We start from the raw sequence: 24,815 nt of genomic DNA on the forward strand, positions 1-24,815 counted from the left end.
AAGTGCAGCAATGAATGAATGGAAATCCAAAATCTCTGTAAATGTTCATTAAAATTATTAAAATAAAAATTAAAGAAAAACAAAAAAAAAGAATGTCATTTAAATATACAGTGATGTATTTAGAAGTAAAAAAAGGATAAAGTCTATAATTTGCTCTCAAATTGAATAAAAAAACAAACAAATACATTTATCTATTAGGAATCCTGGGGTGCAATGGTTATGTTCTTATCTGTTAACTGAATGGCTGGTGGTTCAAACCTCCTCACAAGGTAGGGCTCTGTGAGACAACGGCTGGTGATCTGCTTCCATGAAGATGGCTGTTGTTATTGTTATGTACATTCTAGCCAGAATCAACTCATAGCTGACCCTCCAGTGGGTTTTCAGAGGCAGTAAATCATATAGGAGGAAACTGCCCATCATTTTCCTGAAAAGAACCTAGTGAATTTGATCCGCTTGCCTTTGGGTTGGCAGCATAACTCCGTATCATTACGCCACTAGAGCTTCCTAATTTATAGATATAACAGACAAGAAAGCCCTATGAAGTGTTCTCCTCTGTCATATGAGGTCACTATGAAGACAGAATGGAGTCAAAAGCACCCAATACAATTCACATATGTTTATGTATGATATGTGTGGGAACACACATATGTCTATATGGAGACAGAGAAAAAATGATAAAACATAGTAAGATTATATACTAACTTAAATGACATTTTGTATAATCCAGGAAAAAAGTGTATAGGAATTCTCTGTATTATTTTTTAAATTTTCTGTAAGTAAGTAGTTTTTAAAAAGGAAAAAACCAACATGGGACTGAGCTTTTTGAGGTAGAAACTAGAGAAAGAAGAATCCAGAAGAACCCTACCCTCTCTGCTTTTTTCCTCAGCACTGAAAAATATTATCAATCATAAAGGTAGACTTCAACAGTGGACAGTGCCCCCTCCCCTCAGGTTATCAGTAGCTCTCTGAATCTTCTGACACAGGGCCTAGCATATACTCAGAACTCAAGAAATAGTTAATGAATGAAAAAATGAACTGCAAGGAACATCTGAAACAAACCATCCAGCAAACCACAGTTTGGGGTACTCTATCTGCATAGTGGGGAGAAATGTGGTCCTTGGGTATGTAACTGGCTGGATGGAAATGACGAGCAGGGGGCTTTTGAGTGGAGACTAAGACAGGACCCTTCTCTGGGCATTGTTTTTATTGAAGAGGAAAGGGGAACTGAGCATGTATTCACAGGTTGGCCTGAAGTGGCTCAACTCATCTGATCAAGGTCCCTGTTGGAACATAAATACGCTATGTGATGCACTGAAAAAAAGGAGAAATGCAGCAAGATGCATCAAGAAGAGATAAAGAATTAAAACTCATCCCATTGCCTTGAAGTCAGAACTGACTGCCAGCTAACCCTCCCTCCAGTGGGGCTTCAGAGGTTATAGACTGTGAAGGAAGAGTCTGCCCATCTTTCTCCCTCCTGTCTTTGGGCTGGCCTCACAACTCCCTATCTGTTAGGCCACCAATATTCAGCAACCCTTCATCAAGAAAGCCATGCATAACTATTATCTTCTGTTCTTCCTTCTCTAATCAAAATGTTTTTCAAATTCACAACGACTGTGCACATGCGGCTGGATATTGGAATAATTTTAAATAGCAAAGTTCAGGAAAGCGTCGAAAAGTGGTTTAATAGATTAAAAACATGACTTTGCTTTGAAAATCCAGCTAATTAGAAAATATCCCAGCAGACTGTTTTTCCTAAAACATTCAATGCTGAATAGAAATGTAGGAAAAGAAAATCCATTCCACAGGCCACCCAAGGCAAAGCATTAGGTGTATCCTGTATCTCCCAAAACAATTTGAACTGAGAAGAACAGGCTTGAACTATCCACCAGGCCTCAATTTCACAATCAGGAACACTGTGCCACAATATGCCAGGAAGAAATGAAACGAGACAAGCCACAGCACATAAGAGAGGGCAGGACTCCAAATTGAAAACTTGATCTGCATATTAATTTTTTTGTATTAATAAGGGAAGTCATTTTCGAGGAAATCTCTCTAGCTGAGCTTGCTATGCTCACTGGTAGGGACTTGTTCTCAATTTATTTGAAAATGAGTTCATACTAGCAAATCCAAACCATAATGGAAAACCACCACCTAATCAATAAATAATGGGCAGGGAACTCACAGAGGATCTAGGACAAGTTGGGGCAGATGCCATCTTCCTGTTTACTTTACACCTCTGTGAGGCAAATTAATTCTCAGTCAGAAGTCCGTTCCTTTCTCAAAGTTAATATGGAGAGATATTGTTTAACTTGCCCTTAAACACCTTAGCTGCTAGTTAGTACCTTGTTCTCCTGTGTCCTTCACTCACCATAAGCCCTCCCAAATGTCCCTGTCCCATTGTAAAGCTGTTTTCCCTCTATCTAATAAGGTAGGAGTCCTGGCTTTATTATAGACTTTATTATTAGACTTCTTGATTCATTTCTGGATATGTTGCCTAAACAACTCAAAAGTTGTGGGGCAAAGACAACAGACACCTAAAGCAGATGCCCCAGAAGGCAGTGTATCATACAGCAGAACAGAATCCTATTTGTATCCATTTGTTTTCAGTTTCCCATCTGTAGCTGGGGAGGCCACAGGTATGACTATATTAATGTTGGGTGAAATAATGATGATCCATGTATCCCTTGACCCGCCTTAAGGATTCTAGCATTCAGAATCTCAGATCTATGTGCAAATAATTAGGTGGCCTAGTGAGGAGAAGCAGTCTTCTAGGTCGTATAGCCCTGGTGTGTCCACTTGCCGTACAGCGGTACCTTGTGTTCGCTGAACACTGTGACACTGATGTGTCAAATGCGATAACGGTTACCCATGGTGGACAGTGTCTGGTGGAAGCAAGAGAGGTACCCACTTCCATAAATAGCTTGCCTCCAGAAACCCTATGAACCTCGAGAAAGGATGAAAGTCGCACACACAAGGACTTTCGTAAAGTCGAGGACTTTTTGTTCATAGGGTCGCTATGAGTCGCCTACGACTCAATGAAACTTGACAACAACACAGTAGTAATAAATAACTCATCCCTTGTGGATTCTCCAGGGCTCTGCAACGGGGACAATAATGGTATTAAAGGTCTATCAGCAAATCAAGCCTCTGCCTATTCCTCACCTGAAGAGGAACCAAAGAAAAAACAAAGAACTGTTAAGATGACACTCTAGAAATTTGAGTCTGCACATGGGTCATCGTTTCCTAGTGTGATATTACCAATGAAAAATTCAGAAGCTTTGCCTCTTGGTCCCCACCCAGCTGGTTCTTCTTACCTTTGGTTCCATTGAAATGAAACTGTGGGTTCCTCTGCTCGAGAGAACTGACCTTTTAATCGTCCTGCTATGGTAGAAGTGGTAGTAGTCCTTCAGGGCCCCGATCTGTGAAGGCAGAGGAAAGAGCAAAAGAGACAAACATAAGTGCATGAAAAAAGCTCTCTGTTTTCCTGTTTTTCACTAAAGTGAAAACACAAACCAAAAAGGTCCATAAATTATGCAGCTGCCTGCTTTGCTTAAAGGATACTTGACCCTTGGTGATCGCTTTTCCAAAGGACACGCAATATGAATTAAGAGTGTCCTTGGGGCAGTGACTGCAGGACTAAAGATTTTAATGGGGAGCTGAGCATACCTGTATCTTTCTTTTAATGTTTCATTTATATGCAGCATTTTAAGTAATTCTGTATCAATTTATATCCAAATATGAGGAAGGGGGATAAATCAAATCACTATTTCATTATTAAAACACACTGCATTTTGTTTGCTTCTAGAAATGTACAATGAAGTACCCTGTTAGATTATTTATGTCATTAATTTGAAATAAGTCTTCAGCAGGAGATTATCCACAAAGATAATATTATTTCATTTCCAGATGTCAGTAAACAGTATAAATATATAGTACTTACTCATTCCCAAAGGAAAAGTAGAACAGTAGTTTCTAAAACAAAAATTAAGATCCCATATCCCAACTATCAATTAGGAGTTTTGGGTAAAAACAGTGCAATACACTTTTATCTTATGTATTTCTTTAATATTCCAGTTGTTTATGGGTTCCCCCCAAGTCTCTTTCCTTAATTAAAAACAATTAGACCTGTTTAATGTAGCTTTGAAAATAAGTCCTTATCTGCTTTGAGAAAACAAATTAGCAAACACCTCCTCACCGCACACAACAACAAAAAACTAAACACCTCAACACCCATTTTCTCACCAGTTATAAAAACTGGACCATGTAATAGAAACTGAACCACTCAATGAAGACAGGAGAGCTTACTTTGAGAACCAGCTGACACATACCAAAAATGTCTCTGTAGGTAAACCAAATACATTAAGTTTCCTTATCCATAAAACTGAACTTTGGACTAACTGGTTGGTTTCTTAAGTTCCATTCTTTGGCAATCCAATTTTACCTAAGTTAGGCAAATGCATCACATGGCTATTTCTCCGGGAAACTATGGTTCTGCCATAAAAGAATGACAATCACAGGATGCTTTGCAATTGAGACAATTAAAAAATCATGCTTTCCTAATTTAAAAAGCAGAGGAATGTGCATGTGCAGGGGAAGGGGGGATTAATCATCAGGCTGTACAATTTGATGAGTGGAGGGTGAGGGAAACTGAAAGAATGTGTTCTAATTTGTATTCAAATTTTGTAAAGAAACTAGTAGAAAATTTAAAAAAAAAACTTAAAAAATAATTTAACCAGCATTTTCTCTAAGGAATAGGTAAGTTTATGAGAAAAATATTTCAGTTTTATTAAACTAGATGATCTTCCTGTAATGTTGATTAAATGTTTCTGAAAAAAAAATTTGTTTATATTTAAAAAAAAAGTAGAAGGATGGGAAATCTCCTCCCATGCAATTTACTGTCTCTGAAAACCAGCTGAAGAATCAGCTATGAATTGGTTCCAACTCAATGGCATACAAACAACAACAATTTAAAACAAAAAAAGTAATTGGCTCAGTTTCATTTTTCCCAGCTTAAAAGTTTTAAATTCTTTGCCTCTTTGCATTGCTGTCTCAACTACTATCCTATCTCTCCCAACAAAGAGGAACGTTACAATTTCTGTCCTATAGAGTTCTGGAAACCCCGTCTACAGGGTTTTGTACTGTGAACCAATTTCTGCCCTGTTGAGGGGTAATTCCCTACTGGGACTCCATATGCACTAATAGAAAGTCTCATGATTACTTAAATTTGAGTAAAAATTACAAGTCTCACATGTATTATTATTATTATTAATTATTACTACTACTATTATTATTAAATGAGCACTGCCTGCACAATATACCACAGGTGATCCACGATGAAGGCCTGGAGAAGCACTAGCAAGCGATGAAGAAGTAGGCATAGATGGCAGGCCCCAGAAGGATTCAATGAGGAATTTACAAGTTGGCTGTAATATTCCTGAGGACTAAAGGTAACCAGGAGGGCCCCTTTAATTCTTTACAAGAAAATCCTAAAATCGCTAGAAGCTTAGAGTTGTCATCTATAGCTTTGGCCTGACATGTCCTCCTCAGGAGCTCACTGGCTTCTGTGTCCTCAGAGCACAGACCACAGGGAAAGGCCTTACAGAGAACCAGTAACCAGCAAGGGAAAAAAATGCCAATGTGTTTAAGATTATGCCTACTCAAGAATAATTAAACCTCTCTGATTACGGAAATGAACGAATGCAACTCAACTATTAAACTCAAGCAAACTGTGCATGAAATTCATTCTAAAGATAAATGTGGGTCCTGTGTGCCTCACAGGTACAGAAAGGAATTCAACGAATAGCGAGCCAGAAAACAAAGCGCAGCCCTGATTTAGAAGCACAGCTCTGACTTAGGAGGTGGTGATAATTAAGTAGGAGAATTCTCATCCTCAACTCTGGAGACTCCGGCTCAATGTCTGTCAGCAGAGGTGTGCTTACTAGTTACTGCAACGCCCGGCAGCTTCACTGGACCTTTCTGACTAACTTGAGTTAGGAGAAAAGGCCTGGAGAAGTACTTGGCCATGAAAACCATATGGCTCACAATGGTCATGACAACCTGCTAGTCATGGGGATGACACAGCACCAGGCAGCACGGGATGACCTGAATAGAGGGCAAACTCCATGCCCACTGACAGCATCCTCTACGTGCATACGTGCAGCTCCACCTCTGTCTCTTCCTCTTCATGTCTCACCTGAAGACTCAAAAGTCAAACTTATTGCCACTGAGTCAGAACTGTCTCGTATGAACCTCCAGCAGGTTTTCGGTGGCTATAAATAGCATGAGAGATTCCCATCCTTCTTCTGCGGAGGCTGGTGGACTTGAACAGCCAGGGAGGTGTAGCCTTTTGGCTAGCCACAAAGTCCCACACAAACTCCATCAGAATTTCCAGATGTATAACTCTCTCAAATTCAAGCTCATTGTTGTAAAATCTGAGCCCACACAGTGGGCCCGTGAAGGCTGTTAATCACACTAGAAGAAATTGCCAATCTTTCTCCTGTAGAGCCACTCCTGAAGTCAAACCGTGTGTCTGGGTGGGCAACAAAACTCTTTATCCACAGGCCGCAAGAGCGCCCTGATTTACAGATATCACTAAATTCTGTACTCCTGAAGATATCTTCCTTAACAGGGCATGTTCTCTTACCATATTATCTCATAGACTCTTAAAGACATTTACTTACAACTATACCTTGATTGATGCTATTACTGTTTAATGTCATCATGCCCACATGTTTCAATGAGGCAGGAAATTCTATTTTTCTTTACCAACCAATTTTCAGTTCCTACCATGTGGACCCAAAAACCCATAAAACCCCAAATTTAGGGGAGCTCTGGTGGCCTAGTGGCAAGAAGCTGCACTGCAATCCCAGAGGTGCACGGTCTGCAATCCACCAGATGCTCTGCCGGGAAAGGAGGGACACTCTCCTCCTGTACCAGTCAGATCTGATTTGACGGTACACACACACACACACACACACAACAATAAAATAATATTTTAAAAAATATTTTTAAAAAATAAAAAACCCAAATTTGTGAAGAATTGATTATACACATTAGAGCAATATGTGGTTTGAAATCTCTAATACAAGTATAAAAAACTATCAAATGAAGGCTAATTTCAACAACATAATCTCATTTCCCCCTTAACTGAAGTCTCAATTCTGACAGGATTGAGGTTCTTTTTTTTAATTTTTATTTTATTATTTTTGTGTGAGTGTACCGTCAAATCAGATCTGACTGGTACAGGAGGAGATTGTCCCTCCTTCCCCAGCAGAGCATCTGGTGGATTTGAACCGTGCACCTCTGGGATTGTAGTTGCAGCTCCTTACCACTAGGCCACCAGAGCTTCCCTAGGATTGTGGTTCTTAAGAGTGAAAACTAAGAAATCGCTGGGGTTTTTCCTCCCCTCTCTTTCCACATAAACACACACCCCACTCACAATGCTTCCACTGGAGTGAACCCTCCACTAGATTCCAAGGTTGTAAACTTCATGGGAGACTGCCTATTTTCAGAATGGTTGGTGGCTCCGAACCATCAACCTTTCTGTTAGTAGTTAAGGACTAATAATAATAAATAATCATTAACTCATTTTGTCTCATTATGTATTTACACACACACACTCACACATACACATATATATATATATGTTTATGTCTCTCATCTATTAATATGTATGTCCTTTATTGGCTAAAGAGTGTGTCTTTTATATTCCTTCAATAGTATCAAGCATGCTGAGTGTATTTAATAAACATTAAGATGAAAAATGTCACAACATGTTGAGAGCTATTCAAAAGAAAGACAGTTGTATGAAAACAGAGCAATAAGCATTCCATCTAGCTCCTCTAGGATAATGTAAAACAAAGGATGACTGGCTGTGTTTTTATGTATGAAATAGCAACAAGCACCCACACAAGGAGCAATACATAACTAACACAGGGACCCTGTATAACTAACTCAGGAACAATAGTTTAAGGAGTACAAACCAACAGCAAATCAAGCCCAACCTTTGCTTTAACTCTGTGTAACAGAAAGCAAGAATACTGGACCTCCCCATCAGTTTTCTTAGGGAGTTCTTGTGGCACAGTACATAGGGTTCCAGGGAAGAAAAATCAGCACTCCCCTGCCTTGCCATTTATAGCCTGCTGGAGAGTCAGTTATGACTCAACAGCCATGAGGTTTTGAGCTGTTGAGACCTCTTTTTGTGAACTGGAACCAACTCAGTTGACCCTTCTGCAGTTTTTCAGAGGCTGTAAATTGCATGGCAGGAGACTGCCCACCTCTATCCCACAGTGCCGCTGGTAGATTCAAACCATATGCCTTTGAACTGGCAGCACAACTCTTCCACATAGTCACTGCAGACATCCCCACCCTACCTACACCCTCCCACCTACATCCCCCCTACCAACATCCTCCTTATCTACATCTCCCCATGTACATCCCCCCATGACATCCCCACCCCCTAACTATGACACAGTTTATGTTGCCATTTGTGTGTTTTTTCTTCCTTAGGGCTAACACTTCCCTTCTGCCTCCAGAATGTTTCTATCTTTGGTGGCTTGGTGGTAAGAGTTGAACTGCCAACCCAAAGGCATCCTTTTCTATTCACCAGCTTCTCTGCAGGAGAAAGAAGGCAATCTCCTCCTGTGTGATTTACTGCCTCTGAAAACCCACTGGAGGGTCGGCTATGAGTAAGCTCTGACTGGACAGTACATAGCAACAACAGTCTTCCTCAAACTAAAATGGTTTTTTTGTTGTTTTTTTTTTAATAAAGGCTTTATGAGCTTTTATACAAAGGCATACACAGCTGATAAACTTTGTTCTCTTCTTCTTGTTGTTGTTGGTATGTACCATAGAGTCAGAACTGACCCCTAGTTGACCCTCTGGTGGGTTTTCTGAGGCAGTTAATGACACAGGAAGAGACTGCCTATCCTTCTCCCACAGAGGAGCTGATGGCCTTGAACTGTATGCCTTTGAGATTGCAGTACAACTCTTTGACTCTAGGCCAAGAGAGTTCCCTTTGTTCTCTTAGGAACAGAAAATTAAATCTTAAGACAAATAAATGAGTCCATAGTGCCCGTCACAAAAATCACTGAAATTTCTTTCCTGGCAGGAGGAGAGATGTCCCAGTTTTCCCAAATCCTTGTGTCACTGGAGCTATTAACTTCTAGGTAGAAGGCTGGGAGCCAATCTTCAGACTGAGTGTGGCTCTGCCCCCAGAAACCTTCAGGATTCATCCAACAATCTCTCACGGGCTTGCAGGTACAAGTTTCCTCATTCTAATGACTTTTGTTGCACAGTTATCATTTCGTTATACATACTACTATAGGTGACATGAATGTTTTTTAGGACAGAGATCTTTCAATGCTGGAACTTAGTCCCTGACAAACAGGCATAGAAAGAACTGTATCCACTTTGCAGAACCTGAAGGTTTTCTACTTTGGTCTGGTGGACGTGGTTCTCCCTCTTCCTACCTCCTCCAGTTTATACTCACAGTTGAACTCAGTGTAGTCAAGGCAAAACCAGCTCATAGCTAACCCTCCAGCAGATTTCAGAAGCTATAAATCACACAGAAGGAGACTACCCATGTTTCTTTCCAGAGCTGCTGGTGGATTCGAACTCCCAAAGAGGCACAGTCTTTGGGTTTGTAGCTCTCAACTCCTTATAGACCACACCACAGGAGCTCCCTGATTTACAGATACCACTAAATTCTGTACACTTAATTGAAAAGTAAACAATTTAACAACAGCAAATATGTGAACAGAACTTCCACAAATGACACACAAATAGTCAATAAGCACATGAAAAGATAATCAAATGCAAAATATGTCCTAGTAAGGTAAAACTACACATCTCCCAGAATGGCAACAATTAAGACAGGCGATCGTGGAACCTCAACATGGCTCACTCAAGTTCAAAATGGTTCAATTATTTTGGAAACCTGTTTGGCAATTTCTTGGCAATTTCTAATGAAATAACAAACTTCATGACCCAGCCACTTCATGTCTAAAAACTAATAAAGACATTATTACCAAGCAGAGTTCAATACACACATGTGCACAGCTGCTGTCTTCATACTAACTCGAAACAGAAAACACTGCAACATGTTAATCAATAGGTAAATGGGAAAATAAATGGTGATGGAGCGACAGTGGCAAATCACAGTGGGGAATCAAAGTGGTGGATCAAACTCTGGCCTACTGAGCTGCTAGAAGCTGGAACTGGTTCCACCACAAGGAATCTGTGGTCAGGTTTTTTTTATGGGTTCTATCCATAAAATGGAATGTTATCTGGCAATAAAAAAGTAGCAAAGTTTGTTGTTTTGTTTTGGGGTTTCTGTGTGTGTTATGTGTTCTATTCATATAATGGAATGTTACTCAGCAATTAAAAGGAGGAAATTAGGGGAGAGGTGACACAAAGGATAAATTTCAAAACAATGCACTGACACAGAAGAATGCATGATTCTACTGATACACAATTCCAGGACAGATAAAATTCATCTACAATAGCAAAACAGAGGGGTGACTGACTGCCTGAGGTTAAAATGTCACGAGGAGTTGGAGAGAAGAGTGCTGACTATCTCATGGACTGCCAAAAGAACAAGTAAGACTTTCTTGGAGGAAGTGCAGCCAAGGTGCTCCTTAGAGGCAAAGATGGGGAAACTTCATTCCACGTACTGTGGACATGTGGTCAGGAATGTCCAGTCCTTGGAAAAAGACATCATGCCAGGAAAGGTAGAGCATCAGAGAAAGAGCGAAGACCCCCAACAAGATGGATGGACTGACACAGCAATTGTTAATGCTGGGCTTGAGTAAGTCAGGGCAGGCCAGGGTGCAGATGGGTTGTTCTTGGGGTCACTATGAGTTGTAGTCAATTCGCTGGCACCTAACAACAACAGGAATGAGAATCACCTAGAAGACAATGGATTTGGATTCTGGCTTTGGATTGCCAGGAAAAGACCTGAGGAAAGGTGTGGGTTATTAGGTTATGATTATGGTGGTAGTCACATGGGTGGTTAAGAGTATATGTCATGGGCATTCCTCAACTGTCTGCATCAGTTCCCAGCATCACAGCAAGTTTATAGCTTGAAATTAACAATGATGAAAGTATTTGCATTGGAAACAATTAGCAAGAGATGTCTCCCTCCCCTCCCTGCCCAAATATGTGATGGACTCCTAACCTGTGGAAGTAATCCTATTTGGGAATAGACTTTTCTGTTGTGTTAATGAGTCCTTATCAGTACAGGGTGTGTCCTAAACCTAATCACTTGGCTAGAAACCATGGGTTCAATCATTCACTCAGCTTCCACTCATAGCTAACTTGCCAGCAGGCTTCTGAAGGCTGTAAATCACAGGAGAGGAAATTGTCCATCTTGATTCACACAGAGTCATGGGTGGACTGCAACAGTCAGAAACCTTTGGTTGACAGTACAACTGCCTAGGGACTGCACTGGCAGCATGCAAACCAAGAAAGGATCTCAGAAAAGGCTACTTACTGGGGAGGGAAAGAGAGCTCTGGGAGCTTAATGGCAAGGAGCTGTCAACCTAAAGGCACATTGTGTGACTCCATCAACTGCTCTGTGAGAGAAAGAGGGACAATCTCCTCCCAAGCAATTTACAGCCTCTGAAAACCCGCTGTAGAATCAGCAATGAGTCTGTTCCAATTACACAATACTTGACAACAACACTAAAAAGAGAGTAATCTACCTAGGCTTTTATGTCCTTAAAGCCAGCAATCTATAGTATTTGTGTGACAGTATTTGTGCAACACTGGCTAAAACAACTACAAATTGGGACTTTCTTTCCCTAAAGAGTCATTGATTAAACATTTACAAGCACTGGACTGTAAGTTTCCAACAATCGTCCAATTATATATATTAAAATGGCTATATTTTATTGCATCCAACACTAATACTGATGGTTTCCAAAGCTTGACGTGCTATCTTCTAGCTTCTCTTTCAGTCTTTCAATCTGTAGGTTAAGAAACATAAGAGAGTAGAAAGGGTTTGACTTTACCTCCTTCTCAGCCTCACATTTTCTTCTTCTCTACCTCATGTCTCCTCCCCTTCTCCAGCTCATCCCTCATCCTGCCACTCCAGCTCACACCTCCTCCCCTTTCTCCAGCTCACACCTCTTCCACCTTCTCCAGCTCACACCTGCTCCCCTTTCTCTAGCTCACACCTCCTCCCCTTTCTCCAACTCACTCCTCCTCCACCTTCTCCAACTCATGTCTCCTCCTCCTTCTCAGTGAGGCTGGGAGAAATCCACTCAGTGGGATCATGTGCTTTTTGACCAACTTCTTTCCACTGCCCAAACTCAACATGTGCCCCCAACCTCCATGTGTTAATATCATTTTCAATTTAGACAGAAAATTACAGAGGAAGCTCATGAATATATTTATTTCCCTTCATTAAAATGTAATATGTGAGGTTTTCTTTAGTGTTTCCTCAAATAGAGAGAATGTTAAAATAATTTTAATTATTTGCCCTCTATGTTCGAGGGTCTTTAACATTGGATAATTACTTTTCTAGAACTCACCAAAACCATTCTAACTGATGGCACTGGCTTTTCCTCTTCCAGAAATGCTATTCAAAGGGTTTTGTAGATCTTTGCTTTCCACATCTATGGGCACATTCAAATATTAACCTCATTGTATCGCACTGCCTTGCTCATACCAATATGAAGCATCATTAATTTCTTCTAAAGTAATGTAATCAGGAAGGGAGTAAGGTGGAGGAAAACTTGGGCTCTCAAAGCTCATTGTCACAACATTCTCAAATAAAAAGCACCTTGACTACAAACTATGAGCCAGTATGTACGAAACAAAAGCAACAATCCTACCAAGGAAATTGAAAGTACAATAAACTAAATTCACTCATTCACCTCAAGACAGAATCAACTCACAGGTGACCCTCCAGGAGATTTTCAGGAAGCTATATATCACACGGAAGACTGTCCATCTTTCTTCCTCAAAGCCACTAGTGGATTTGAACTGCTAGATGGGCTCTTCTTTGCGTTAGCAATGCAACTCCCTACAGATCACGCCACCTTACAGTTAGTTGTTCCATTAGTTATCATGTCAAAACCAACTCATAGCTGACCCTCCAGTGGGTTTTCAGAGGCTGTAAATCCCAAGAGAGTAGAATGTTCACCTTTCTCCCACGGAGCTGCTGGTAGATTCAAATGACATGCCTTCAGGTTGCCAGTGCATAACCTTGCCTCTAAGGCATCAAAACTAACAGTGAACTAAGTAAGCACCAAATTTTCCCAGAATCCTATAGTCTAACCCCCTATTAACATGAGCTATGTCATTTGTCTCAGAACACATCACAAAATCTCAGAGTTGGGAAAGACTTTAACAGGTCTTCCTAGCATTCCTCATAGGGTACAGGAATCCATTCTTCAAAATAGCACGGAGAATGTAGAAAATTATTCTAGATAATTATTATCCTGATTCTGCCTTCCTGTCATCCCCTCACTGTCCCAGGTTCTGGCCTGGGGAGCCTGCCCAGTAGCATCCTCTCTCTTCCATGTGCCAGACCAGCAACATATCCCCACCAGGCCTTTCCCAATTCCTGCCTGAACATGAATCTTCCTCATTTGGCAAGCCTTTGGAGATCTGATAGTATCTTCCCCAGAAAATGCACAGTCTAGAATACAATACAGGTATAGTGTGGCTAAGATAGAATCTATGGTATCACCATCACACCCGGAAAGGCACTTCTAACAGCTTAAAAGTGGAATTATTTTAAGCACAATGAACTTGAATAATTAAATTAATAAATATGCCTCAGAAACCTTTCTTACTTTTCAGTTCTCCTCCAATCTCCATAGCAATATTTTAAATGTAAACAACAGAATATCAATTGCTATAATATTCACAGCCTGTCCAGATATTTCTCTGCTGGGTAAACAAGCTCTATGTGCCAAGCACTGATGTGAAGACACTACAGCCACAGCGGGAACAGAACAGTGTCCCTGCTCACACAGGAAGCGTTCACAACTGAGTCTGTCATCTCTCACTGTGACAGCTGCAAATTTGAAATTATGTCTCCTCTACTGCTTCAGTATTTTTTTTCTAAGAATTCTCAAATAATTTTTCAAATAAGTATATTACAGATAAGGATTATAAGGACTAAATATTCAACTGTGAATAAGTTTGCGAATGAACTGAAAATGAAATTAAGGCTTCATCTTCTTCAGTCTACTTTTGTCCAAAATGTATAATTACGTTCTTAATATAAAAAAAAATTGTTGTCTGTAATTCCCAGATAAGAACATCTATTACTGCTATTTATAGTGAGCTAGTCTTTCTAAAAACTAATCTGCAAAGAATTTCTGAAGAAACTAAAAGAAATGATCCTTTAAACCACTCCATGTGCCTTCAAGAAGCATGCACAATTTTCCCTCCTCACACACAGGAAAACAAACTATAGATTCATTATGTATCTCAAGTGAGTTGCACTAAGGGAAAGAAGACAGATTAAAAACACTCCATACTAAAAAAAGAAAAACAAAAACAAAACACTCCGTACTATATAATTCTAATTGTATAGCATTTTGGAAAAGTAACAACTGTAACAGAATCCTAGTTGGCGGCTATCAGGGTCTGCAGGTGGGGCAAGATGCTAATTACAAAAATATACTAAAAAAGGGGGGGGGAGCCTCATTGCCATGGAGTCAGAACCAACTCATAGCTGGCCCTCCATCCAGAAACTAAATTGCACAGGACACTGCCATTTTCTCTTTTAGAGAAAATGGTGGATTCGAAGTGCCCACCTTTGAGTTGGTAGCACAATTCCTTACCCACTAGGTCACCAGGGCTCCCTAAAGGTATACAGGACAATTTTTTTTTTGAGGTCACAAACTCTTGATTATAGTGGTGACTATGTGACAAATGTTAAGACTATACACATTTCTCAAAACTCATGGTATATGTTGTTATATTTAAATTAAACCTCAAATATACTAATCAAGAAAACAGCCAGTCATCAAAATGAAGACACTGGAAAGGTGAGGCAAATGGAAAGGCAAAAAGCGCAGTCATTTGTTTGGAATAAAACACAGCACAGAACAGGCTGAGTTGAGTTTCCGACAAGCCAGAGTAACCACTGTCAACATTTGAAAGCAATCCTGCAAATTATGCACAATGTAGAAAACCAAAATGTATGGAATATCTTAATAGTTTTCAGTGAAATATAGCTTTTCACTGACCATTTTATTTTTGTTACATGCAGAGTCTCAACCAAATACAAATGATTATGCTAATCTTATGGAAGAGTGCTCTGGTGACCTTGTGGGTAAAGCACTGTCCTGGCAACCCACAGACACGTAGTTTCAATTCACCACTGGGAAGAAAATGGCCCATCTCTTCCAGTGGAATTTACAGCCTCTGAAAGTTCACTGGATGGATGGTCAGCTATGAGTTGGTTCAGACTCAAAGGCACACAACAACAATCTTACAGAATCCTTTGAAAGGGCTCTAAATGCTGAACTTTGTTACCAAGGTACTTTATCACGAAGAACTGCCAAAAGAACAAATCTGTTTTAAAAGGACAGTCAGAAAGGTCCTTGGAAGCAAGCATGGTGAGCCTTCATCTCATATAGTCGTGGGACGTGTTAACAGGAGGGGCCGGTTAGTGGAGAAGGGCATCAAGCTTTGGAAAGCAGAAAGTCAGCAAAAAAAGACGATGACCCTCAATGAGATGAAGTGATACAGCAGCTGCATTAGCCGGCGCAAGCACTGCCCTTTCTGTGGACAGTACAGAAGTGGACAGTGCTCCATTCTGTTATACACCCAGGCCCATGAGAAGTCACAGCTAACCGGACAGCATCTAACAAGAACAATACAGTAATCTCGAAATAAAAATGAGAACGCACACATGGCTCAGAATCTCAACCACACACCTAATAGGACTGTCGTTGTCAGCAAATGGAAATTTATACAGTGCTGTTTGCATGTGGCCCAGGGACTAGGATCATCAGACCAGCAGCTATAGCACCTGCCTACAGGATTGATATGAACGCAAATTCATGGGTCCCCTCCAGAATCAAGACCAGGATATAGATGAAAGGATGCAGGCACACTGTTGTCTATCTTGGTCCACACAGTCACAGTGCGGCACAAATCTACCCCGACAGACCTGTGGACCCATTTACAGAGCACGAGGGACTTTTCCTTCCTCGCTCACCTCTTAACAATGCTGTGTGCCCAATCTATACTTAAAATAAAATTGAATTTCAAGAAGAATTTTATCCAAGCTCAACTTGAGAAGATAATTAAAAACATTAATAACATTCACAGTACCAAGAGAAGTGTTAATTATCAATGATAGACTATCTTGATAGAAACTCAGTTCATTTCATAACGATGAGAATAGTTTCAGAATTAAAAATTCACAGGTGATATATATGCTCATAAAAGTTACTATTAAAAGTTATCTTCCCATAATCTAAAAAAAAACCACAACAAAACAAACCAACAGAACCCAAACCAATTGCCTTCAAATCTATACCCCTAGAGGACTAGGTAGAAACGTACTATAAGGTTTCCAAGGAAGTAAAAATTTTTGATAGCACACTGACTCATCTTTTTCCTACAGAAGAGTTTATGGCTTCAAATTGACAATGTTTGGGTTATCATCCTGACACTTCACCACTGAGGTACTAGACCTCAAAGTCCATAATCTTTAGGTCCTGCCATATTTATGGTCTTGTACAAAAGTGTCTGCTTCCCATATAGAAGGGCAAGGAATGCTTCCTCCATTTTCAGTAACTATCTCAAACCCCAAAGTGCAGACCATGTTTTCTTCCTCTTTTCCAGTGTGTTCTGATGCCTTAACAGATGTCTTGGTGGCATAAATGTTATTTTCAGCAGGCTCAACAGGAGTTCACGAAGCATTGGGAAGATGGATAAAATAGTCTCAAATATCACTACATCAGCAGATGTGCAGTTTATGAAAGGCTTTATTTACATTCCATTACCAATGCCTCCTTTTTGAGTCCTGCTTTATTCCCACTCTCTGCCCACAGATATCATCAGGGGCTGTAAGTTTCTAATTCGGCATAAGTGGATTATCTATCTACCCTACTTACATCAGATATTTAATCAAATGCTGTTCCCCAGCTAGCATCTCAGGAACAAAAGCTGAATACCAGTTAAAGCAAAATATTATCACCAAAGTACATTTGTCCCCTACACATACATTTTGGTCCCCAATATTAAAAAACGATGCAGTGTTTTGAATTATCTGTGTTTCCTAGCATCGTGTGTGGTTGTCCCGTTTCAGAATTTTACAACCTTGTAAGCAGGATGCAAAGACTCATCATGCCTTGAGTCACTGCCCTGCTACTTCATCCCACATAACAACAGTAATGGGTCTTATCCACATGTTGCTTTCATCTTTAAAGAGCTTTCCTATTACTTTATGTAAGTAATTAACATAATTTCAGATCCCTTTGCAAAATTCAATTACTTCTTACTTTTATAACAATAAAAATTGCCTTTTATTTGACCTGCGAACTACCAAATCTGGCTCCTGTTTTCCTTCTCCTTGCTACATCCTTCATTGCTTTTCCAGATTCTGAGCCTTCACTCTTGCTGTTTCTTCTGCCTGGAATTTTCCTTCTAACTCCCAGTGCCCAGTCTCTCCTATCTTTTTAAATATCAGGTCAATTACCACTTCCTCTGAAGAGGTCTTCTCTGGTCTCTCTAGTTACTATCTTTCTAGCAAGTGATTTATTTCCTTATTCACTTTTAAGATATAATTATGTACCCTGCATGAGGACACTGGTGGTTCCACGGTAGAATTCTAGTGCTCAATGCAGCAGACATGGATTCAAGTTCTAACTAACAAACCTCATGCACAGCTACCACCCCATATGTCAGTGGGAGATGGCATGTTTCTGTTACACTAAACAGACTAAGACCAGGAAGAAACATCTAGCTATTTACTGGGGGGAAAAAAGAAAAAAAAAAAAACAACCCAACGCAAACTCTATGGATCACAATGGTCTGTTCACCTGCCAGCTGTAGGACTGACAGCATTTCACTCCGTTGTGCTTATGCTGCCAGGAGTTAGAGGCCAACTGTTGTTAATGTTCCATCTTACAGGTTCAGTGTCGTCAGGTGACTATGCCTCACAGCGACCTCATGAACAGAAGACCTGAACCTTGTTCTATCCTGCATCAAAGTCATAATCTCCATCATGCTCTAGTCCATCCTACTAGGCACCAAGTCAATCTATCCTGTCGAAGGTCTTCCTCCCCTCCTCTGAGCCTCCACATTCCTCAGCATGATCACATGTGCAAAGTACGTGGGATGAACTTTCACCATCCCTGTCTTTAAGAAACACTCTGGTTGCACTTCATCCGAGATGGATGAATTCTTCTAGTGGTTCACGATATAGTCAATATTCTTCGCAAAGCATAGATTCTTCTTCGGTCTTCCTTATTCACTGACATACTCACTGAAGAAAATCAAAGCCTTCCACATAGGTTACATCTCAACATCAAGTAAACAAAACCCCTCACCATCAACCCAAAAGACAGCATTATGCTAAATGGAAAAAAGAAGCTGTCAACTACTTCATTTTACTTGGATCCACAATCAACACCTGAGGTAACAGCAGTCAAAAAAAAAAAAAAATCAAGAGATGTGTTGCTGTGCAAACCAATATAAAATAAAAATAATTTAAAAAAATAAAAAAGATGTGTTGCATTGGGGAAATCTGCTTTCAAGGATCTCTCCAGAAAATGCTAAGGAAAGAGGATGTCAGTTTAAGAAATAAGGTGCTCCTGATCCCAGCCATGGTTTTTTCCGTTCCTTCCATTGGATTTGAAAGTTGGACAATGAATAAGGGAGAGGACAATCAGACAGCAGCTCACAACAGCAGAATCGCCTGCACTTTTCAGAGCCTCGCATAGACTGAATGTCCCATGAACACTTGAGGAATGACTCATGAGTGAATTCTGTGAAACAGATAAAGAATTGTCATCCCTCTTTTCCAGATAATAAAACTGAGGCTAAATTCAGTGACTTACCCAACTCTATACTAGCAAAAGAAATGGGATTTTTCTGACTCAAAGCTCACACTGTTTGCACTATTCTATATAAAACCTGAATAAGCTAAAGAATATCATAATTTGTGCTTGGAGTAATATTTTCAATTTGTATTGAAGTTATAACCCCAACCTGATTAACTTTAAGATTGATTATTCAACAGTGCCATACTTTTTTTTTTAATATAAGAAGTCCAGTGCCCTTTATCTCAGCAGCAGGGTTGGTCTATAATATACGTCAAACAGATTCAAGAATAGAGTTTAAATAACCATTATGCCCACCAAGTAAATGTTTGTATCCCTAAAATTGAAAGTTAAAAGTGATGTTTCAGAAAATGAAGTTGGTGTGGCAGACTGAGTTTTAAGTACCTCTCTTCCATCATCTCTAAGCACTTACTGTTGACATAAAAGATAAACTCAATACAGAGCCTCACCAAAAGAATCATTGTAATGTTTACAGATTTCTGCAGTAACTGAAGAAATATGCCATCAGGATAAACGCCTTATATTTGGAAAAATGAAGAAAAAGTAAATGCATTTAATATACAGTAAGCTTCTGTGAGGTTTCCATGGGATTGAATATTAATCCATGAATTATTTTAATATTCCACACACTGGCTATTGCTATATTTGCATTGCTTAAATAGATGCAGGCAATTTAGTACGCAGCACTGCTTCACAAGTTTTCCTCCATCTTAGTTCAAACTTGTCAACGTTCTGCAGCTAAGCTGTGAAATAGGTTTAAAGACTCAATAAAGTAAAGTGATAAAAACCCTGTGTGGAGAACAGTTTGGGCAGCCACAAGCATCAACTCTCATTTCAGATAAATCATGTTCATCTGAATCCTTACAACGTCTGCATTAGATATGCCCATGTCTCTATTTTGTTGCGGTATACATTCCAAAGATCCCTAAGTGAAACTTTCAAGTGGAACACAGCGCAAAGCCTTAGATGCCATGGATGTTGCAGCTTACCCCTCAGTCACAGTTTGGGACGGGTGATTTTTTGTTTTGTTTTTAATTTATTTTATATTGACTTACATACAGAAGTCGTGTACATTGTGTTTTGCTTCTATGCATGTGTTTCATGCATTCCTCCATTCACACTGTGTTTCACATTATCATTCCCATACATTGTTTTATAAAATTAATCCCCATTGATCCAGCCCCAGTCAATCTGGCAAGGAAAGCTGAGCTTAGCTGGCAAGCCCTGAGCACTGTAATGGTGGCTGCAACCCCACCATGATAACATGGCTGTCTTTCTACTTGCAAAAGTAGCTTGAAGACCTACAACTCTTTGATTCCATGGGGCTGACCAGGATGACCCTGTGTTCACCATTTTCCAGTCAAGTTATCATGGAGTTGACTCCAATTCATGGCAACTCCTGTGTCAAGATGGAGTTTTTCTATGACTTCTTTTTAAGCAGACTAACCCTTCCCGCAGTGCACCTGTGTGTAGACACAAATCACCCACCTTCTCATGAGCAGACTGGTTAGATCCGTTGAGTTTTAGCATTGGGAGCAACAAAGAGATTCACTTCTCTTTAGCCATCAGGTCAATCTTACTGGGAAACAGTTACCAATATAGAATCCTGAACAAGTCTTAATGTTTGTGTTGTTCCAAAGTCAGGAAAGGTACCATTTTTCTGAAGGGAGGATTAGGTGATAAGCAGGTTAATTTGCAAATATAGCACAAATTTACACAAAAATAAAAAAAAAATCACTTGATTTCCTCACATACATCTAAAGAAACATGGTCAAGACCTAAATGCAAATGTAGGGCCGAGAGTCAATTAAACCTTGCAGCAATCAAATGGCTAGAGTAGAACATCCCTTCAAGTTTTCAAAACTGCAAATCATACAGACTTTGCAGACTACCCTGTCTTTCTCCTGAGGCTTGGCTACAAAATGTGGACTTTTCCATCGGTGATAAATCCACTGTGTTACCAGGACTCCTCTGTAAATACGCAGATCATGATAAACACACAAAAAAAGTAGTAAGCATGACTAACAAATGCTCACCAAGACTGAGGATGACTTGAAGAGTTTGCTGCAGAAGGCCAAGGACTGCAGCCTTCATTATGGAATGAATCTTAGCCTTAGGAAAACAATGATCCTCACTACCAAGCCAATAGGCAGCATCATGATAGATTTTAGGAGGCCGATAAAGGATTCTCCTAAACCATGAACCATGGAAGAAGCATTTCTTTTTTTTACAAATAACATTCATTAAAACACACACCAACCAAAAGCATTATTGCTAATCCAGTCAGTTCAAACACTTAGCAACTTTATAGTTCTGAGAGGAACTACCTCACAGCATTCCACGGCTCCCCATCTTTGCAAAGGTGGAATGCCACATCTTTCTCCTATGGAGAACTTGATGAGTTCAAATCACCATCCTTTCAGTTAGCATGTAAGAACTTTAATCACTGCACCACCAGGGGTTCCTAAAATATACATACATTTTCTTCTCAACAGTGAGGAATAATCAAACTCAACATGATGTGATGGGAGTGGCAAGTGGAGGGCAAAAGGCACTACTTAATGGAATGCTGGATCCAGCAATAAATCTCAGGGGACCTTGTCTTACTCTCACATCTCAGAGTACTTCATGATAACACTCAGGTAAATCCTTCTGGTTGGGTTAATAATTAGATCAAATCTGTTGCAACTGAATGATGCACAGACAAGTCATTCAAGGTACGTGATGATGCAGCAGATCAAGAACACATTTTACAGACAATATTTTGCACAGTCTTTCCTTGTCCTGTACTTCCTACTCAGTTTAAAAAATATATAAAAAAGACATTTAAATAGCAAATGCCATGATGGTAGAATTAGAACCTACAAATAAGACCTAGAGAGAGGAGGGGTTCGGGGGGAACAGGGGAGAAACAACTTTAAAAACATTTTCCTAAATAAACAAACAGGCTTCTTCAAGAGCTCCTGAAGACTGAGACAGAAGAGAAACCATGACTATTCAGACATTCCTGGTGCAACACAATATAAAATATAAAAGTCAACAACAAACTGCCATTGAGTTCGAAATGAAAGACAGCTGAGCCTCCAGTGAGCTCTCAATGGAGGCTTTCAATGGCCTGGTGAAAGAATGCGCATCTTTTTCCCAGGGAGCCCCTGTTGTTGTTGTTGTTGTTTACTACAGAGTCAGAAATGACCTACAGCTTACCTTCCAGCAGGTGTTTCACAGGCAGTAATTCGTACTGGAGGAGACTGCCTATCTTTCTCCCATAGAGCTGCTGGTGGATTTGAACCATCTGCCTTTGGGTTGACAGTGCAGCTCCTCCCCACTACATCACCTGAGCTCCCTTAAAGAGCCACGGGTGGATTCAAATCACCAGAGAGGTACTGCCTTTGGGTCAGCAACTCTCTACAGACTAAAGCATGTGAATGCCCTGGTTTTACTAGAATATAAGGAGATGCCAAAATATATTTTATTAAATATTTATACATAATACCTAACACAACTGTTATTCACAAGACAGTTTCACAATGTATCAAAACCAAAAACCAACTGATTTTGAGTTGAGTCATGGTGACCCTCCATTGGAACCTGACAACAACTTCTGTGTAGACTGCAAATATGAATACAAATTAATCTGCATTTGTATCCATCAAAAGTTAAAGCATGCTTCTTTATCCTTGAAGCTAATCTTGGTCAGAGGTCTTATTCAGACTTACATTGTTATTTGGTTATTTGCCAACAAGTCAAGAAGGTTTTCAGAGAATGGGAGGAGACTGTCTCTGTCTCCCCTGGAGCCACCCGAGAATTCGAATCATGTGCCTTCGTGTTGGCAGTGCAACAACTCCTTACCACTAGGTCAACGGACCTTCCTAACAGAGAACCTATGAGATGTTAGCAAGTAAGATAAAGAAAGAAAATTTATGAAGGACATTGAGATTTCTATTCTTTTGTTACCGAATACTTTTCTATCACTATGGGAAGAAACCCAAGCTAGCCTGTGACAATGAGAAGCACATGACCAGCTATCACCATTGCCAACAAAGCCAATCCCAAACACCACACAGGTGAACAAAGGCATCCTCCACCAGCCAGTCTCCAGCTGTCCCACTCAAAACACAGACTCGTGCAATGATGACTGGCATTCTAAGTCATGGGGTGGTGGGTAATTTCTTCTGAAGCAAGCTGAAGCACTTCTCCTGTAAGAACATAAATTCCAAGAAGGTTGGGACTTCTGCATGCTGCTCCACCCCCAGAGCTTACCATGTCTACAATGGATGCCAACAAACAGAAGAGTGGGAAAGGAAGACATACAAGTGTAAAGAGTAAATAAATGCCAGGCATGGTCTCCATAGCTGAGAGATGAGAAGGAAGATCCAGGGCCCCTCAGGTCACCATAATCTCTGTTTTTTTAGAGACCCTGAACAAAGTTAGATTTTAACTCTTTGGTAGCAAAACACTTTAGTAATAATAATGCAGATCCAAATGTTCATATGCAGTATTTAAAATTTACTGAAAATAGTTCATTTCACAGTGCACAGCTTATCTAAGTGTGTACAACCACGTGACCTTCAGAACACTTTCCACATTATGCAGCATTTCGTCTCCTCAATTTAAATTATTCGCTTTTTTAACAGATCGCAAGCAAACTGGCGAACCAATTCGCTGCACGGTGCTTCAGTTCTGCCTTGCCAAAGAACAATCTGGTGCCCTGGATTCACTGCACCCGTTGGCAATCCAAGCCATAATGTTGTACATCTCTGATGTTTGACGATGTGTCCATGTCCATAAATGAGCGAGTGCATGGAGACCCACATCTATGAAGCCAGTTCACCCAAAAGGCATAATTAGTCCATCAAATACTGTAATAACAACTCTAAGTGGATCCCACAGCAGTGTCTCACAATTCCACAGCATGTTGCGGCCCTCGGAGAAGGCACAGACAAGTGTTACTGGCAAGCAGAAAGCAAGTTCTCTCCTAAACCTTTTTAAAAATATAACTCTAACATGTTATTTTTATTTAAAGGGGTGAGGGGAAATAAAAGACAACCTGAAATAGACTAAGTTTATATCTTCTGGAAAAGAGAAAAAGAGTCTCAGTTATATACCACTTGTGATGTTTTAAAGCCTTCAGTTCACCTGGCTGCCTATGGTTCTCTGATTTGTCGCTGTGATGTGGTCATTCTTTGGTGAGGTTTGATGCAGTGTATTAATCCCTCTGTTGGGGATTACGGTAAGCAGCCAACCAGCTGAGGGGCTGGGGCCCACGTCAAATACACAAGGCAGTCTTGGGGAGCTGCTTGCTTTTTGTTCTCTCTGCATCCTGCATCTGGCTCATCAGTTTGTGGGTTCTTTGGATTTGAGCCAGCACCCTATCTTGCCTTGGAATCCTACATCTCTGAAGCTATGTGCTACAGGCCTGGGACACTAGCCACTCTAAGCCTTTTGATAAATCTCTCTTTCCAAACACAAGTGCATTCTATTGAGTTTGCTTGTCTAGAGAACCCAGCCTAAGACACAAGTGATTAAATGTGTATTATCTGTCACATGAAACAAGTCTTATCCAGAGAACTGAAAAGCCAGTGTGAACTGTGAGAATAGAGAAGCAACTCAGAGAACAATCAAACTCCAGAATCTTCATAGTACTTTTTAGGAAATTCACATCTCCTCTTAACAGAATGACATTTACAAATTTCTTTTTTAAAAAAAAATAATAATTTTTATTTATTTATTTTATGTGTGTACTGTCAAATTGGATCTGACTGGTACAGGAGGCGA

At 40.1% G+C, this 24,815-nt stretch overlaps 1 protein-coding gene across 1 annotated transcript in view; it reads right to left on the reverse strand.

Annotated features, from left to right (window-relative positions):
- PCSK5 (proprotein convertase subtilisin/kexin type 5) overlaps positions 1 to 24,815 on the reverse strand; it is a 413,061-nt gene that overhangs the window by 359,993 nt on the left and 28,253 nt on the right. The window contains exon 2 of the mRNA XM_006891991.1: positions 3,315 to 3,419. Coding sequence (XP_006892053.1) covers positions 3,315 to 3,419 — 105 coding nt within the window. The remainder of the gene's footprint in view (positions 1 to 3,314; positions 3,420 to 24,815) is intronic.

This window comes from Elephantulus edwardii, unplaced genomic scaffold (assembly GCF_000299155.1).
Source record: "Elephantulus edwardii isolate Elephantulus edwardi_28Jun2011 unplaced genomic scaffold, EleEdw1.0 scaffold00108, whole genome shotgun sequence".
NCBI classification, from domain to species: domain Eukaryota; kingdom Metazoa; phylum Chordata; class Mammalia; order Macroscelidea; family Macroscelididae; genus Elephantulus; species Elephantulus edwardii.